This window comes from Bos indicus, chromosome 2 (assembly GCF_029378745.1).
Source record: "Bos indicus isolate NIAB-ARS_2022 breed Sahiwal x Tharparkar chromosome 2, NIAB-ARS_B.indTharparkar_mat_pri_1.0, whole genome shotgun sequence".
NCBI classification, from domain to species: domain Eukaryota; kingdom Metazoa; phylum Chordata; class Mammalia; order Artiodactyla; family Bovidae; genus Bos; species Bos indicus.
This window is the reverse complement of record NC_091761.1, coordinates 5,932,266-5,950,293: the sequence shown is the minus strand read 5'-3', so window position 1 is coordinate 5,950,293 and position 18,028 is coordinate 5,932,266. Positions and strand designations below refer to the sequence as shown.

Below are 18,028 nucleotides of genomic sequence, written 5' to 3'. Positions count from 1 at the left end.
ACTCTCAGGTATCTTCCTATAATAATTTTGTTTTAAAAGTTCTTTCTTTGCTGTAGCTCACACAAAATTCCATCGATTCCTTCAATAACAATGTAATTTGAAAAGTATCAAAATCTGATCATTCTAAAAGTAATTATTGTGGTGGTTTTTGTTTTAGTTTACCTATTGCTGTTTCTGGCATCGCAAAAACAGACTTTTCGGTAGCCACTCGGAATTGCCCATGAACTGAGACACCAACTCCCTAGGAAAAAGGCAAAAAATCACTTAAAAATAATGTGGGGGTAAAAAAAAAAAAAAAATTAAACTCTCACATTTATAAACATTAAAAGCCAAGTAAATTATCCATATATATTATATATAAAGACATACATAATATGCATTATCTATAACACCTCATAAAGCATATCTTTAAAGGAAATTTCAGGAGACAGATGAGAGGGAAAACCTAAACCACACAATTTCAGAACTTACTAAGCAAAAAGATACATGGGTATTCCTGACATATGGAACAGATTTGTTTTAGCAGCAAGCCACCTTTCATCAGTGTCCTGTGTTCTACTTCATATCCTCTCCCCCAATTCCTTCTCATTTCAAACCAGACTCAGCATTACAGAGTACTGACTATTCGCAGAACCACTGGCTGTTCTCAGTGGGACGAATCATCAAAAAAGCATAACCAAGCTCTTCTAGCAAATTTCAGTGGCCTTAAATAGAATATTCACACATTTTATTTATTCACATTATTCCATCAAATAAAATTAGCAACATTTTTCTCAGACATACCACTTGGGAACTGTTTAACTCTTAAAACGGATTAGTATGCAAAAGTTTTACAAAATAAAAAGATTTGGCTGAAATTCTTTTCTGATTTGATAAACACACTGAAAAGGACAAACTTAAGAGACATCTCTGGAATAAACAGACATATTTGAATAAAATAAGAGGTACACATGTGATTACAAAGAATTCAAGTTTGTATCAATGCTCACATTGTGACATACATTTCCTACGTTATGTTCTTTTCACAATACTCAAAACATCTACTTATTCTTAATCCTTCTGAACCAGTGAATTCTATCTTTGGCTTCCCTGGTGGCTCAGATGGTAAAGTATCTGCCTGCAGTGTGGGAGACCTGGGTTCGATCCCCAGGTTGGGAAATGCCCCGAAGGAAGGGAACAGCTACCCACTCCAATATTCTGGCCTGGAGAACTCCATGGAGAGTGGAGCCTGGCAGGCTACGGTTCATGGGGTCACAAAGAGTGGGACATGAGTGAAACGAATTGGCACGCACACATGCACGAGTTTTATTAATAATTTTTTGTATTATTGTAAGAACCCTTGCCTCACATTCTACTCTGCAATTTTGTTTATTACAATGTTTTCATTGTCATTCAGTGACTCAGTCGTGTCCAACTCTTTGCAACCCCATGGACTGCAGCATGTCAGGCTTCCCTGTCCTTCACTATCTCACAGGATTTGTTCAGACTCATGTTCATTAAGTTGATGATGCCATCCAACCATCTCATCTTCTGTCATCCCGTTCTCCTCTGCCCTCAATCTTTCCCAGCACCAGGGTCTTTTCCAATGAGTCGGCTCTTTGCATCAGGTGACCAAAGTGTTGGAGCTTGAGCTTCAGCATCAGTCCTCCCAATGAATATTCAGGACTGATTTCCTTTAGGATTTACTGGTTTGATCTCCTTGCTGTCCAAGGGATTTTCAAGAGTCTTCTCCAGCACCACAGTTTGAAAGCATCAATTCTTCAGCGCTCAGCTTTCTTTATGGTCCAACTCTCACATCCATACATGACTACTGGAAAAAACACAGCTTTGACTATACAGACCTTTGTCGACAAAGTGAACTCTCTGCTTTTCAATATGCTGTCTAGGTTTGTCATAGCTTTTCTTCCAAGGAGCAAGCATCTTTTAATTTCATGGCTGTAGTCACCATCTGCAGTGATTCTGGAGCCCAAGAAAATAAAGTCTGTCACTATTTCCATTCTTTCCCCATCTATTTGCCATGAAGTGATGGAACTAGATGCCATGACCTTAGTTTTCTGAATACTGAGTTTTAAGCCAGGTTTTTCACTCTCCTCTTTCACCCTCATAAAGGGGCTCTTTAGTTCCTCTTAACTTTCTGCCATGAAGGTGATATCATCTGCATACCTGAGGTTATTCATATTTCTCCCCACAATCCTGACTCCAGCTTGTGAGTCATCCAGCCCAGCATTTCGTATGATGTACTCTGCATATAAGTTAAATAATCAGGGTGACAGTATACAGCCTTGACATTCTCTTTCCCCAATTTTGAACCAGTTCGTTGTTTCACGTCTGGTTCTAACTGTTGCTTTTTGACCTGCATACAGATTCCTCAGGAGGCAGGTAAGGTGCTCCAGTATTCCAATCTCTTTAAGACTTTTCCACAGTTTGTTGTGATCCACACAGTCAAAGGCTTTGGCATAGTCAATAAAGCAAAGGAGATGTTTTTCCGGAATTCTCCTGCTTTTCCGATGATCCAACAGACGTTGACAATTTGATCTCTGGTTCCTCTGCCTTTTCTAAATCCAGCTTGAACATCTGGAAGTTCTCTGTTCATGTATTATTGAAACCTAGATTGGAGAATTTTGAGCATTACTTTACTAGTATGTGAGATGAGTCCAATTGTGTGGTAGTTTGAACATTCTTTGGCATTGCCTTTCTTTGGGATTGGAATGAAAACTGACCTTTTCCAGTCCTGTGGCCACTGCTGAGTTTTCCAAATTTGCTGGCATATTGAGTGCACTTTCACAGCATCATTTTTTAGGATTTGAAATAGCTCAGCTGGAATTCCACCACCTCCACTAGCTTTGTTTGTAGCAATGCTTCCTAAGGCCCACTCACTTAGGGCTTGTTCTTGCCTGTAGAATTCTAGGGACAGAGGAGCCTGGTGAGCTATAGTCCAAGGGGTTGCAAAGAGTCTTACGTAACTGAGAGACTAATACTTTCACTTGTTATTGAAAACTAGCTTAATTCCTTTGGGGCCAGAGAACAGCCTGTCAGATTAAGCCTTTGAAATATACTGAGACTAATTCTAGGGCCAATTTTGGTAAATGCTCCATGCACACATGAAATGAACATGAAAGTTATTGAATACATATTAACTGGATCAAGTTCACTGAACAATGTTCAAATCATGTGCTTGCATGTAAAATGATCGTATACACATATATATATATACTGTTTATGTCTGTTTCATCTGTTATTGAAATTAGTATATTCAAAACTTCTCCTAGGATTGTGATTTTGTCTATTTCTCCTTTAAGGACTTTCCAATTTTTTGAAAGACCACACATTTTTAAATGTTTGAAAATATCACACCACTAGAGTTATCTTAAGAGGCAGAGGCTTGTTCCCACTGTTTCTCAGAGTCATATGTTACAAAACTCATTAAGTAATTCTGTTCTGCTTCATTGCTAGAAACGGTTTTACACAATACTTATAAAATATCTTTCTATAGTTGATTATAATCAATAAGATTACTTTCAGAATGTGATCTCACTGATCTTAAGGAGAAAGGCTGAACAATTTTCAATGAACTGAACTAAGTCCTACCTGCTGAGAGAACAAGAACTGAAATTTAGGGCTTGCTGAATTGAGCCCCCAAATGTTACACATTATGAGTTACAGTGGCCTGGATTCAAATAATCCTTCACACGAAGTGAAGATCAGCTTCAAAGCCTCTCATTCCTGACTGAATTGAGATGATCTGGGATGCTAGAGCCCTTAGCCTAAATACTACTAGATACAAAGGTCAGGAGATTATATCTTAGGGCTCAAATAATACTGAAGTAGAAATAAGTCAATCATAAATAACCAGCACTTGATTAGAAATAATCCAACATAAGACCACATGACTAAAGCCTAATAGAAAAAATACACAATAGAAAGATTCACAGGACATACAAATTTAGATTTGTTATACCTATTTTTATAACTGTGAAATGTCCTTCTAAACCAAGTACAAGTTTTTGCCATAAAATGTACCTTATTGGGGGCTTCCCAGGTGGCACTAGTGGTAAAGAACCCATTTGCCAATATAGGACACAAAAGAGATGTGGGTTCAATCCCTGGGTGAGGAAGATCCCCTGGAGGAGGGCATGGCAACCCACTCCAGTATTCTTGCCTGGAGAATTCCATGAACTGGGGAGCCTGGCAGGCTACAGTCCATGGGGTGGCAAAGAGTCAGACACAACAGAAGCGACTTAGCACACATGCAAGCACATCCCTTATTTGATATAAAAATAACCATTATCTTTTTCTATTATTTTACATTTAATCTTTCTGGGTCTTATAATTATGATATTGCAAGCATTCTGACATGGCTTTTTAGCTGGATTATTATTAAATAATTTTAATTGCAATATTGTATGAGCATGTGCAGATAAAATGAGTCTGATCCATATTTATAATCTCATATAGAGAATACGAATGTGGATAAGCATGAATAACTGAATATATGAATGTAGGCAAACTTGTAACCTACTTTAAGCTTCACATTCTTAAAGGCAAAACTTAGGCAATCTAAAACTTTTTTTAAATTAAGAAACGTAGCCAGGTGAGTTTCCAGACTGTTTAATGACAGGAAAGGCTGGTATAGCTTTAAGTCTTTTAAAGAAGATCTCATTATAATTACTTTAAAAAGCAAAATTTTGTTGTTGTTTAATCACTAAGTTGTGTCCAACTCTTTTGCAATCAACTCTTTTGCAACCCCATGGACTATAGCCCGCCAGGCTCCTGTGTCCTTTGATTTTCTGTGCAGGAATACTGGATTGCCATTTCCTTCTCCAGGGTATCTTCTCAATCCAGGGATCAAACATGCATCTCTCACATTGGCAGGTGGATTCTTTACCAACTGAGCCACCACGGAAGCCCCAAATTAAAGCCTTCAAAATGCAAATCTGTTTATCTGATGCTTTAGAAATAAGCATCACTTCAGTATTTCAATATTGTTATTCTAGACAAAAAAGCAACATTAATTTTTAAAAACTGAAAATTATACAGGTATTTAAAGTTAATTTAATATAGTCAATTGTTCCATGATTTCCACTAAAGACAAGATTAATCTCCCAACACAAAACAAACAAACCACACGTAGAACAATTTAGTTTGGTAGCTGAAAAAGAAATGTTCCAGATATTTCGGTATTAAATTTCCTGATTTTGGTGTCCTTATTCCAAGGCAATACATAATGAATAATTTAGAAACAGAGGATTATCATGTCTCCAACATTCTCCCAAATGGTTCAGAAACTAGACACATTTCGGAGAGAAGAGAAAATAAAGTAAATGTGGAAATAACAAGGAATGTGGATGAAAGATACATCAGAGTTCTCTGTACTACTTTTGCAACTTTTCTGTAAGTTTACACAATAAACTTACAGAAATAAATAATAATAACAGTAAATATAAATAATAAATAAATTTTATTTATTTATATAATAAATATAAACATTATATATAATATATATAAATATATATAATAAATATAATAAATAATAATCACAATAAAACAGTCCTTTTAACCAAAATGAGAATAAAAATAAATGTTCCAGAGTAACCAGCACCAACAACCACAGTAAAGAAAACAACAAAGTCAGAAAGGCAGACAATGGGGTGATGTGACTTATGCTCACACACAGACTCATGAATTTAAATTATAATCACAGAGAATGAGTAAGCGCCTGTCCAGAACAAACAGTGCATCACAGTATCAGAGAGTATGTGAGACAGTCTTCTATCACCATCATTCATGATTATAAATGGTGTTTTGAAATTAGATATTTTTGTTAGAAATTCAAATAGATTTTTCATCACACATAATCTCACTATGGTATGTAATATTATAAGTATCATAAGTTTCATAATGCATCTCAGGTCCACATGCTTTAAATTAGCAGCCTACACAGTAAAAACAATGACATTTTATTGTGTGACACTTCTCACATTAATATTAATGTGTGACACTTCTCACATTAACAGGCTAATACTGCATATTAGTGGTATTAACATAATGACGATGTAACATTGATGTATACTGATAGACTACAGAGATTAGCACCAGACACATTTTTTTATTCTGCTTTGGATGCACATAGTTCATGCTATGTTTAGACAAAACATATTCAATAGAAACAAATAATTGAGGTAGAAATATTTAACTTATTTATGAATTAACAGTCTAACATCCTTGAAGGTACAGTTCTGCTTTAAATGAAAAACAGAGATGTGAAAGTTGTTAAGAGAATAAATCTTAAAAGTCTTCATCATAAGAAAAAAACTTTTCAAGTATGTGCAGTGATGAGTATTAACATTGTTTTACAACATATACGTACATCAAACTATTATGTTGTACACCTAAAACTAATTATACATCAATTATGTCACAATAAAAAAGCCAGTGAGTAAAATATGAATTTTGGTACATCATACTTTAAAACATAAATTAGAAATAACTCTTACACACACCTCCTAAATTCATACTCAAGGTTTTTACCTCAATAATCACATTCTCCCAATATAACATTATCACATATTATATTTAAACATCTGTATTTGTGACTGCATGGACTGTAGCCTGCAAGGCTCTTCTGTCCATGGGATTCTCCAGGCAAGAATACTGGAGTGGGTTGCCATTTCCTCCTCCAGAGGATCTTTTCCACCCAGGGGTCAAACTCAGGTCTCCTGCATTCCAGGGAGATTCTTCATTGTCTGAGCCACCAGAGAAGCCCCTATATATTTAATAGATGCTTAAAAAGAGAGGCTCTAAGAAACCACTGCCTTATATCATATATTCAAACAAGAAGGGTTATTATAATAGAGGAACTCTTAATAGACCTCAAATTTACCAAAGATTTCTATTAACTCCATAAAACATTAACTAATATCCATATTAATTAGCATCCTGAAAGCTACTCTCTGATATGCCTGATACAGGGCTTCCCTGATAGCTCAGTCGGTAAACAATCTGCATGTAAGGCATGAGACCTGGGTTCAATTCCTGGGTTGGGAAGATCCCCTAGAGAAGGGATAAGGCTACTCACTCCGGTATTCTTGGGCTTCCCTTGTGGCTCAGCTGGTAAAGAATCCACCCACAATGCAGGAGACCTGCATTCGATCCCTAGGTTGGGAAGATCCCTTGGAGAAGAAGGGAAAAGTAACTCCAGTATTCTGGCCTGGAGAATTCCATGGACTGTATAATCCATGGGGTCGCAAAGAGTTGGACATGACTGAGCGACTTTCACCTCTCTGATCTTTTGAGTTCAGAGTTTACCAAATAACAGTCATAAATAAATAATTGTTTCATGAGAATCAAATACTCTGGGAAAATATGAAAAAGCTAAGTTACTAAAATAAATTGGTATAGGGCAAAGATAGCAATTATCTCAAGTGACTATTCTTCATAATAATGTTGCTATTGTTATTCTGAAACTATTACACACATTAGGACAAAGCAAATTTGTCACAATGTTATTTTTACTTTTTATTTTATATTGGGAGTATAGCTGGCTAACCATGTTGTGACAGTTTCAGGTGCACAGCCATATAAATGTTACTTTTTTAAAAAACAAGATATTCAACATATACGGGAAGAAAGATACAAATATCAAAGGAATAAGAATCTAAATTTGCATAGGAAGTATTCAATTTAGGATCTGTTTTCTCTTAAAAACAAAACACATTCTAAGTCCTCTTCAAAAAAGCCTAGAAAACAGTTACAAACTTAACGAGTGCCTAGGCTATTACTGGGGCCAGCCTGGTGGCTCAGTGGTAAAGAATCTGCCTGCAATGCAGGGTATCTTCCTGGAGAAGGACATGGCAACCCACTCCAGTATTTGTGCCTGGGAAATCCCAGGGCACAGGAGCCTGGCAGGCTGCAGTCCATGGGGTTGCAAAAGAGCTGGACACGACTTGGTGACTAAACACCAACGAAGAAGAATATTATGGCTATCCATCCTCGGAAAAACAGCTGATTTCTAAGTCTGGTGAATGAAATTTACCAAATGAACCTGGAATATGGTTCTCTGCCACAAAGCACATTATCAAAGGTTTCTGGGGGTAGAGAAACCAACATGAAGGTTTCCAGGACAAGTCCATCCTTCTGGTTTGCCCAATCTTCTGGGCTCCCTTTTTTCAATGTCTTTTATAGGCTCCTTGTTCTGCCTCTGGCCAATAAACTTTTGTATTCCATTCTGGATTTATTTTGGCTCTCACTCTATTTCGTCACATTTCCTTGCACAATCTTTTCTACTGACAAATTTTCAATACAAGTATCTCTGCTATAATATAAGTTCCTGAAAAAATCCTCAGGCTCTACAGAACTGGACAGATCTTATAAGAAAAATAGTTTCAGCAGTCTGCCTAAAACCTATGCAGCTTTGTAATCTGAGTGCTAATAGAAAGTCTAAATGGTCCCAGGGACTTGATTAGGACTGCCAGCTCAATATGAATAAAGAATGCCACAGCAAAATTTAAAATGCACAAAAATTAAGTAGAAAGAATGACAATACTTTAATCAGAGCGGGCCTAGAAGATACTGTGACACTGGTTGAAGCGTAGCTATGAGCCAGTGGGACTGCCATTAAACACCAAGTGCCAGGAGTTGGGAGTTCGCCTAATGGAGGAGGTCCGCCCCGCCCCCAGCTACAGGCATTTGTTTCTGTGGGTTTGTTTTTTTTTTTAATTTTCTTAAAATACAGACAAGAAAACTTATATTCACAGTGTAATGACTGAGTTACTTAAGTGCTCTTTTCCTGTCTGAAATGAAGTGTTGGTTGCTAAGTCATGTCCGACTCTTTGAGACCCTATGGACTGTAGCCCACCAGGCTCCTCTGTCTGAGGAATTCTCCAGGCAAGACTATTGCAATGGGTTGCCACTTCCTTCTCCAGGGGATCTGCCCTGCCCCAGGGATCAAACCCGGGTCTCCCGCATTGCAGACAGGTTCTTTACCATCTAAACCACCAGGGAAGCTCCACTAGATGATTATATATCTACTGCCATATCCTATCTCTCCTTGCCTAGGAAAAAAAAAGAAAATTGCACTTGAACCAATCTAATTTTTGCATTATCCTATGGGAAATAGATGGGGAAACAGTGGAAACAGTGGCTGACTTTATTTTGGGGGGCTCCAAAATCACTGCAGATGGTGACTGCAGCCATGAACTTAAAAGCCATGAACTTTCCTTGGGAGGAAAGTTATGACCAACCTAGATGGCATATTAAAAAGCAGAGACATTACTTTCCCAATAAAGGTATATCTAGTCAAGGCTATGGTTTTTCCAGTGGTCATGTATGGATGTGAGAATGGACTGTGAAGAAAGCTGAGTGCCAAAGAATTGATGCTTTTGAACTGTGGTGTTGGAGAAGACTCTTGAGAGTCCCTTGGACTGCAAGGAGATCCAACCAGTCCATCCTAAAGGAGATCAGTCCTGGGTGTTCACTGGAAGGACTGATGTTGAAGCTGAAACTCCAATACTTTGGCCACCTCATGTGAAGAGTTGACTCATTGGAAAAGACCCTGATGCTGGGAGGGATTGGGAGCAGGAGGAGAAGGGGACGACAGAGGATGAGATGGCTGGATGGCATCACCGACTCAATGGACATGAGTTTGAGTAAACTCCAGGAGTTGGTGATTGGACAGGGAGGCCTGGCATGCTGCGATTCGTGGGGTCGCAGAGAGTCAGACACGACTGAGCAACTGAACTGAACTGAATATCATTTTCCCATTACCAATCACTTATGACTTAATTCACGTTGCAGAAGCATACATCATGAAGCATACTGTGCCTGAATCCTCAAGTTACACTTCCTACCTAGGCAGCACCCTGAGCTCCAGACCTGCAGAACTGATGAAACACTGCTGTTCAGACAACATACTCCCACACGGATAAGCCCACAGGCATTTCACCCTGAGCTCCAGACCTACAGAACTGAGGAAACACTGCTGTTCAGACAACATACTCCGACATGGATAAGCCCACAAGCCATTTCACACCTAACAAGGCCCAAATTAAATTCATCTCCCTTTACTCTCTCTCCAATCCACTCCCCCGCCATCAGATCAGATCAGTCACTCAGTCGTGTCCAACTCTTTGCGACTTCATGAATTGCAGCACACCAGGCCTCCCTATCCATCACCAACTCCCAGAGTTCACCCAGACTCACGTCCATCGAGTTCAGTGATGCCATCCAGCCATCTCATCCTCTGTCATCCCCTTCTCCTCTTGCCCCCAATCCCTCCCAGCATCAGAGTCTTTTCCAATGAGTCAACTCTTCTCATGAGGTGGCCGAAGTACTGGAGTTTCAGCTTTAGCATCATTCCTTCCAAAGAACACCCAGGGCTGTTCTCCTTCAGAATGGACTGGGTGGATCTCCTTGCAGTCCAAGGGACTCTCGAGTCTTCTCCAACACCACAGCTCAAAAGCATCAATTCTTCAGCGCTCAGCCTTCTTCACAGTCCAACTCTCACATCCATACATGACCACTGGAAAAACCATAGCGTTGACTAGACGAACCTTTGTTGGCAAAGTAATGTCTCTGCTTTTCAATATGCTGTCTAGGTTGGTCATAACTTTCCTTCCAAGGAGTAAGCGTCTTTTAATTTCATGGCTGAAGTCACCATCTGCAGTGATTTTGGAGCCCCAAAAATAAAGTCTGACACTGTTTCCCCATCTATTTCCCATGAATGATGGGACCGGATGCCATGATCTTAGTTTTCTGAATGTTGAGCTTTAAGCCAACATTTTCACTCTCCACTTTCACTTTCATCAAGAGGCTTTTTAGTTCCTCTGCACTTTCTGCCATAAGGGTGGTGTCATCTGTATATCTGAGGTTATTGATATTTCTCCTGGCAATCTTGATTCCAGCTTGTGTTTCTTCCAGTCCACCATTTCTCATGATGTACTCTGCATATAAGTTAAATAGGCAGGGTGACAATATACAGCCTTGATGTACTCCTTTTCCTAATTGCAACCAGTCTGTTGTTCCATGTCCAGTTCTAACTGTTGCTTCCTGACCTCCATACAGATTTCTCAAGAGGCAGATAAGGTGGTCTGGTATTCCCATCTCTTTCAGAATTTTCCACAGTTTCTTGTGATCCACACAGTCAAAGGTTTTGGCATAGTCAATAAAGCAGAAATAGATGTTTTTCTGGAACTCTCTTGCTTTTGCCATGATCCAGCGGATGTTGGCAATTTGATCTCTGGTTCTTCTGCCTTTTCTAAAACCAGCTTGAACATCAGGAAGTTCACCGTTCACATATTGCTGAAGCCTGGCTTGGAGAATTTTGAGCATTACTTTACTAGCATGTGAGGTGAGTGCAATCGTGCAGTAGTTTGAGCATTCTTTGGCATTGCCTTTCTTTGGGATTGGAATGAAAACTGACCTTTTCCAGTCCTGTGGCCACTGCTGAGTTTTCTAAATTTGCTGGCATATTGAGTGCAGCACTTTCACAGCATCATCTTTCAGGATTTGGAACAGCTCCACTGGAATTCCATCACCTCCACTAGCTTTGTTCGTAGTGATGCTTTCTAAGGCCCACTTGACTTCACATTCCAGGATGTCTGGCTCTAGGTCAGTGATCACACCATCGTGATTATCTGGGTCATTAAGATCTTTTTTGTACAGTTCTTCTGTGTATTCTTGCCACCTCCTCCTAATATCTTCTGCTTCTGTTAGGTCCATACCATTTCTGTCCTTTATCGAGCCCATCTTTACATGAAATGTTCCCTTGGTATCTCTAATTTCCTTGAAGAGATCTCTAGTCTTTCCCATTCTGTTGTTTTCCTCTATTTTTATGCATTGATCACTGAAGAAGGCTTTCTTATCTCTTCTTGCTATTCTTTGGAACTCTGCATTCAGATGCTTATGTCTTTCCTTTTCTCCTTTGCTTTTCACTTCTCTTCTTTTCATAGCCATACTTCCTCCCACATCTTAAATAGTCCATTGTTCATCCCACTGCCCAGTCTAAAAATCTGGGATTAATCCTTGCCTCTATCTTTCCGTTATCTCTCACACCTAATACATTACTGAATCCCACAAGTCTCCTCCTAAGTATCTCCCTTAAACCTAATTTTCTCCCCCTTCATTATCTCTTCCTTAGCTCAACATCACCACAATCACTCACCTGGATCCCTGCAATAGCTTCCTGAATAATCTCTTTACATCCGAACCTACCCATGCCCCCTACACCTGTTCTTCCCACAAGAAATAAAAATGGCTTTCCCTCTTGATATCAGGATAAACAACTTAATATATCTTATATAAGAGGACTGACCCGGCTTCTTGCTTTCCTCTCTAACCAAAGATCTGAACCACTTTCTCCTCCACAATCTCAAATCTAGGCACATTTAACTTTTCCCAAACATGAATCTTCTCAGCTTCACATATACTATTAATCTTGTCTTCTCACACAGTATCTTCTATACTCCATCAACCTCTTTAACACACCTGCAACAACTATATCACATTTGTCCACTATCCCAACTTGTTTGTTCCTGGTTGATTTTTCTTTAAGTCTCAGCTTAAATAAAACTTCCTCCAGTATCCTTTCCCTACACCATCCCCATTACTAAAGTGCTTGCACATATATACACAGTTAAGGCTGGGACTCATGTATTTCCAGACCACCGTATACTCGCCTCACAAGACAGTAATCTCCATAAGGAAAGAAAACAGATTTATCCTGCTCACTATCTTATCCCCAGAACCTCACCAGTACATCCAGTAACTTTTGCTACCTCATATTATGGCTAAAATCAAAATGAACCTCTAGTTAGTCTTAAACCTCTTGTGTGCATATATCAGGAGAATGAGCTCGTTTTATGGGCAAGTGGAGCTCCCCTACCCCTTTCTTCTCTGTGAAATAATCTGAAGCATCAATAAGGCACAAAGCCCTCTAGACCACAAATCATCCAACTCAGCACAGTGGGGGTAAAATAGAGGCAGGATGAGAATGGCACAGACCAAGACCTTGTATGCCACTTGACCAAGAACCTAGTATGCTTCCCTGATGGCTCAGATGGAAAAGAGTCTGCCCAAAATGTGGGAGAAAAGGGTTCGATCCCTGGGTCAGGAAGATCCCCTGGAGAAAGGGAATGGCAACTCACTCTAGTATTCTTGCCTGGAGAGTCCCATGGACAGAGGATCCTGGCAGGCTACAGTCCATGGTGTCGCAAAGAGTCGGACACGACTAAGTGACTAACACTTTCACAGTTAAAAAGGAAATGAACCAAAATCCTGACCAGTAGGACCACAGGAAATGGCCAAGGAAAAAGGAAAAGAATTCTCTGTAGATCTGAGAATCTGCAAGTCTATGAAAGTTGCCAAGAATACCCACACTCTTGGAAAGTTAAAAGTCCTACTTCCCAGAAATCAATACCTAAAAGTGAGGATAGGGATTGAGCAGAGGGCAAGCAGTAAAGCCAAGTTCCTGCTTAGTAAATGGAAGCACTCCCCAATTCTGTACTAGATACGTCTGGGCTAAAAGCTAGGGTGAAAACAGTAGAGGGAAGGACAGGCTAAAAGGCCCTATCTAATAAGACAGACAATGGGTGACATGGGGTTAAATGTTGGAGAAACATTTGTTAGACGGTAATCCATCATATCTTGAAAAACAGAACCCCATGCTTACCTATGAAAAAGGTTTGCCGAGAAATGAGATAACCCTAAAAATCTATTATGAGAAATTCTGCAAATAAAAGCAATCTTTACTCTTTCCTCAAAGAGCAGAACAAAATATAAGTAGATAGAATGCTATGGGGGAAGGGTAGGAACCTAACCCTCTCTATGAAGAAAAAGATCTCCACCCCTTTGAAAAAATTTCATTAGTGAACACAAATGAAAATGAATGTATAATTTATTCTAAACACTTAGAAACCCAACGAAAATTTCCTCTCTATTCTTCCTTTTATAGATCCTGCCATGTTACCAATCTTTATTCTTTAAAGAGGCTCTTTTTCTCTTTTTTTGGCCATGCCATGAAGCTTGTGGGATCTTAGTTCCCTGAGCAGGGATCAAACACGGGTCCTGGCAGTGAATGCACCTAGTCTTAACCACTGGACCAGGAGGGAATTCCCCATATCCTTTTTTGTCTGATTATTCTCCCTCTCTTAATATACTTTATTGTTTTCTCTATAAGACAACTTTGCCTGTCAATACAGTTCTTTTTACTTCCCAGGGCAACTGCACTGCAATACCTTCCTTTAGCCTCTGACTGATCCCTTTATCCTTGCATATTCAAGTCTAGTTCCATCATACCAGAGTTCAATGCATACTTGTCTCAGATTCATGTTCTGAGATCAGGTAACCTTGATCCACACAAACAGGCTTAGCAATAAAAATGTCTATTATTCTTATTAGACAAAAACACTATAAGAAAAGGATATTACAGAACAATATTCCTGATGAACACACACGTGAAAAACAAAATATCAGGAAACCAAATTCAACAATAAAAGAACCATATATAATGATCAAGTAGGATTTATTCCCGAGATGCAAGAATGGCTCAACATATGCAATCAACAGGATGTACAACATTAACAAAATGAAGGATAAAAATCACATGATCATCTCAATAGATACAGAAAAAGCATTTGATAAAATTTGACATTCTTTTACAATAAAAACCCTCAACAAGTTAAATGTAGATGAAATGTACCTCAACATAATAAAGTCCATATATGACAAGCCCACAGCTAATATCATACTCAACAGTGAAAAGCTGAAAGCTTTTCCTCTAATGATCAGGAGTAAGATAAGGATGCCCACTCTCACCACTTTTATTCACCATAGAAAGTCTAGTCCAAGCAATTAGTCAAGATGAAACTAAGCCATGCCCATGGGGCAACCCAAGACGGGCGGGTCATGGTGGAGAGATCAGACAAAATGTGGTCCACTGGAGAAGGGAATGGCAAACCACTTCAGTATTCTTGCCTTGAGAACCCCATGAACAGTAGGAAAAGGCAAAATGATAGGATACTGAAAGAGAAACTCCCCAGGTCAGTAGGTGCCCAATATGCTACTGGAGATCAGTGGAGAAATAACTCCAGAAACAATGAAGGGATGGAGCCAAAGCAAAAAGAATACCCAGCTGTGGATGTGACTGGTGATAGAAGCAAGGTCCCATGCTGTAAAGAGCAATATTGCATAGGAACCTGGAATGTCAGGTTCATGAATCAAGGCAAATTGGAAGTGGTCAAACAAGAGATGGCGAGAGTGAATGTCAACATTCTAGGAATCAGCGAACTGAAATGGACTGGAATGGGTGAATTTAACTCAGATGACCATTATATCTACTACTGCGGGTAGGAATCCCTCAGAAGAAATGGAGTAGCCATTATGGTCAACAAAAGAGTCTGAAATGCAGTACTTGGATGCAATCTCAAAAATGACAGAATGATCTCTGTTCATTTCCAAGGCAAACCATTCAATACCATAGTAATCCAAGTCTATGCCCCAACCAGTAACGCTGAAGAAGCTGAAGTTGAACGGTTCTATGAAGACCTACAAGACCTTTTAGAACTAACACCTAAAAAAGATGTCCTTTTCATTATAGGGGACTGGAATGCAAAAGTAGGAAGTCAAGAAACACCTGGAGTAACAGGCACATTTGGCCTTGGAATACGGAATGAAGCAGGGCAAAGACTAATAGAGTTTTGCCAAGAAAATGCACTGGTCATAACAAACACTCTCTTCCAACAACACAAGAGAAGACTCTATACATGGACATCATCAGATGGTCAACATCGAAATCAGATTGATTTTATTCTTTGCAGCCAAAGATGGAGAAGCTCTATACAGTCAGCAAAAACAAGACCAGGAGCTGACTGTGGCTCAGACCATGAACTCCTTATTGCCAAATTCAGACTTAAATTGAAGAAAGTAGGGAAAACCACTAGACCATTCAGGTATGACCTAAATCAAATCCCTTATGATTATACAGTGGAAGTGAGAAATAGATTTAAGGGCCTAGATCTGATAGATAGAGTGCCTGATGAACTATGGAATGAGGTTCATGACATTGTACAGGAGACAGGGATCAAGACCATCCCCATGGAAAAGAAATGCAAAAAAGCAAAATGGCTGTCTGGGGAGGTCTTACATATAGCTGTGAAAAGAAGAGAAGCGAAAAGTAAAGGAGAAAAGGAAAGATATAAACATCTGAATGCAGAGTTCCAAAGAATAGCAAGAAAAAGAAATAAAAGGATCTAAAGCAGAAAGGAAGTAAAACTATCTCTGAAGATGACATGATCTTATATATAGAAAATCCTAAAGATGCCACCAAAAAACTGTTTAAACTAGTAAATAAATTCAGAATACAAAATCAATACACAAAAGTCAGTTGTGTTTCTGTACACAAATAACTTTCAGAAAAAGAACCTAAAAACACTCCCATTTACAACTGCATCAACAAAAAAAATACCTAAGAATAAATTTAACCAAGGAGGTGAAAGAGCTGCATATGCACAACTATAAGACACTGATGAAGGAAACTGCAGAAGACACATATTATGGAAAGATATTCTGTGCTCATGAATTGAAAGAATTAACGTTGTTTAGATGTCCATATACCCAAAGCAGCTACAGATTTAACATAATCTCTTAAAATTCCATTGGCATTTTTCACAGAAATAGAATAATCTTAAAAATTGTATGAAACCACAAAAGACCCCAAACAGCCAAAGCAATCTTGAGAAAGAAAAACAAAAGCTGGAAGGATGATACTTTCTGACTTCAAATCATATTACAAAGCTACAGTCATCCAAACACTATGGTATTGGCATAAAAAAATCAATGGAACCCCACTCAAAAAAAAAAAAAAAAAAAAAGGCAAAGTGAGCCTATAAATATTAATAAAGCCACACAATATGTGAAAACTGGAATGGGAAAAAATGAAACTAGCCACATGGGAAAAAATGAAACTAAATCCCTCACACCATACACAAAAATCAGCTTAAAATGGATTAAAGACTAGAATGGAGACCTGAAATCATCTACCATCTGAAATGGGAGAAATGTCATATAACTGATAAGGGGTTAATATCCAGAATACACTTAACTCTCCAAACCTGCAGATTCAACCAACTGAATTGAAAATATCTGGAAGGAAAATTTTCAAAAATTTCCAAAAACCAAAATTTGAATTTTGCTGTACAACAGCAACTATTTACATTGTATTTACACAGCATTTACATCATATTAGGTATAAGTAACCTATGCTATGCTAAGTCACTTCAGTCGTGTCCGACTCTGTGCGACCCCATAGACAGCAGCCCACCAGGCTCCCGTCCCTGGGATTCTCCAGGCAAGAACACTGGAGTGGGTTGCCATTTGTTTCTCCAATGCATGAAAGTGAAAAGGGAAAGTGAAGTCGCTCAGTCGTGTCCGACTCTTAGCGACCCCATGGATTGCAGCCTAACAGGCTTCTCCATCCATGGGATTTTCCAGGCAAGAGTACTGGAGTGGGGTGCCATTGCCTTCTCCGATAAGTAACCTAGAGATAATTTAAAGTTTATAAGAAGATATGCATAGGTTATATGCAAATACTATGCCATTTATGTGAGGGACTAGCCACTCAGTTGTGACTCTCTGTGATCCCACAGACTGTAGCCCACCAGGCTCCTCTGTCCATGGAATTCTCCAGACAAACATACTGAAGTGGGTTTCCATTCCCTTCTCTAGGGGATCTTCCCAACCCAGGGATCGAAACTGGGTCTCCTACACTGAAGGCAGATTCATTACCATCTGAGCCATCAGGGAACCCAAAGGGTACACTGAAGCTGCATGGGCTGGGAATCAAACCCAGGCCCCCCATGTGGCAAGCAAGAATTCTACCACTGAACCACCTATGCATCAGTGAGCATCCATAGATTTTAGTATCCATAGCACAGGGGAGGGGGCATTGTCTTGGAAACAATCCCCTGTGGATACAAAGGGGCAACTGTATACAAAAAATTCACACAACTCAATAGCAAAAAAAAAAAAAAATCCAATT

At 39.1% G+C, this 18,028-nt stretch overlaps 1 protein-coding gene across 11 annotated transcripts in view; it reads right to left on the bottom strand.

Annotated features, from left to right (window-relative positions):
• HIBCH (3-hydroxyisobutyryl-CoA hydrolase) overlaps positions 1–18,028 on the bottom strand; it is a 152,255-nt gene that overhangs the window by 79,531 nt on the left and 54,696 nt on the right. For all 11 annotated transcript variants that reach the window (XM_070802166.1, XM_070802175.1, XM_019969456.2 and 8 more), the window contains one exon: positions 163–241. In XM_070802166.1, the coding sequence (XP_070658267.1) occupies positions 163–241 (79 nt within the window). The remainder of the gene's footprint in view (positions 1–162; positions 242–18,028) is intronic.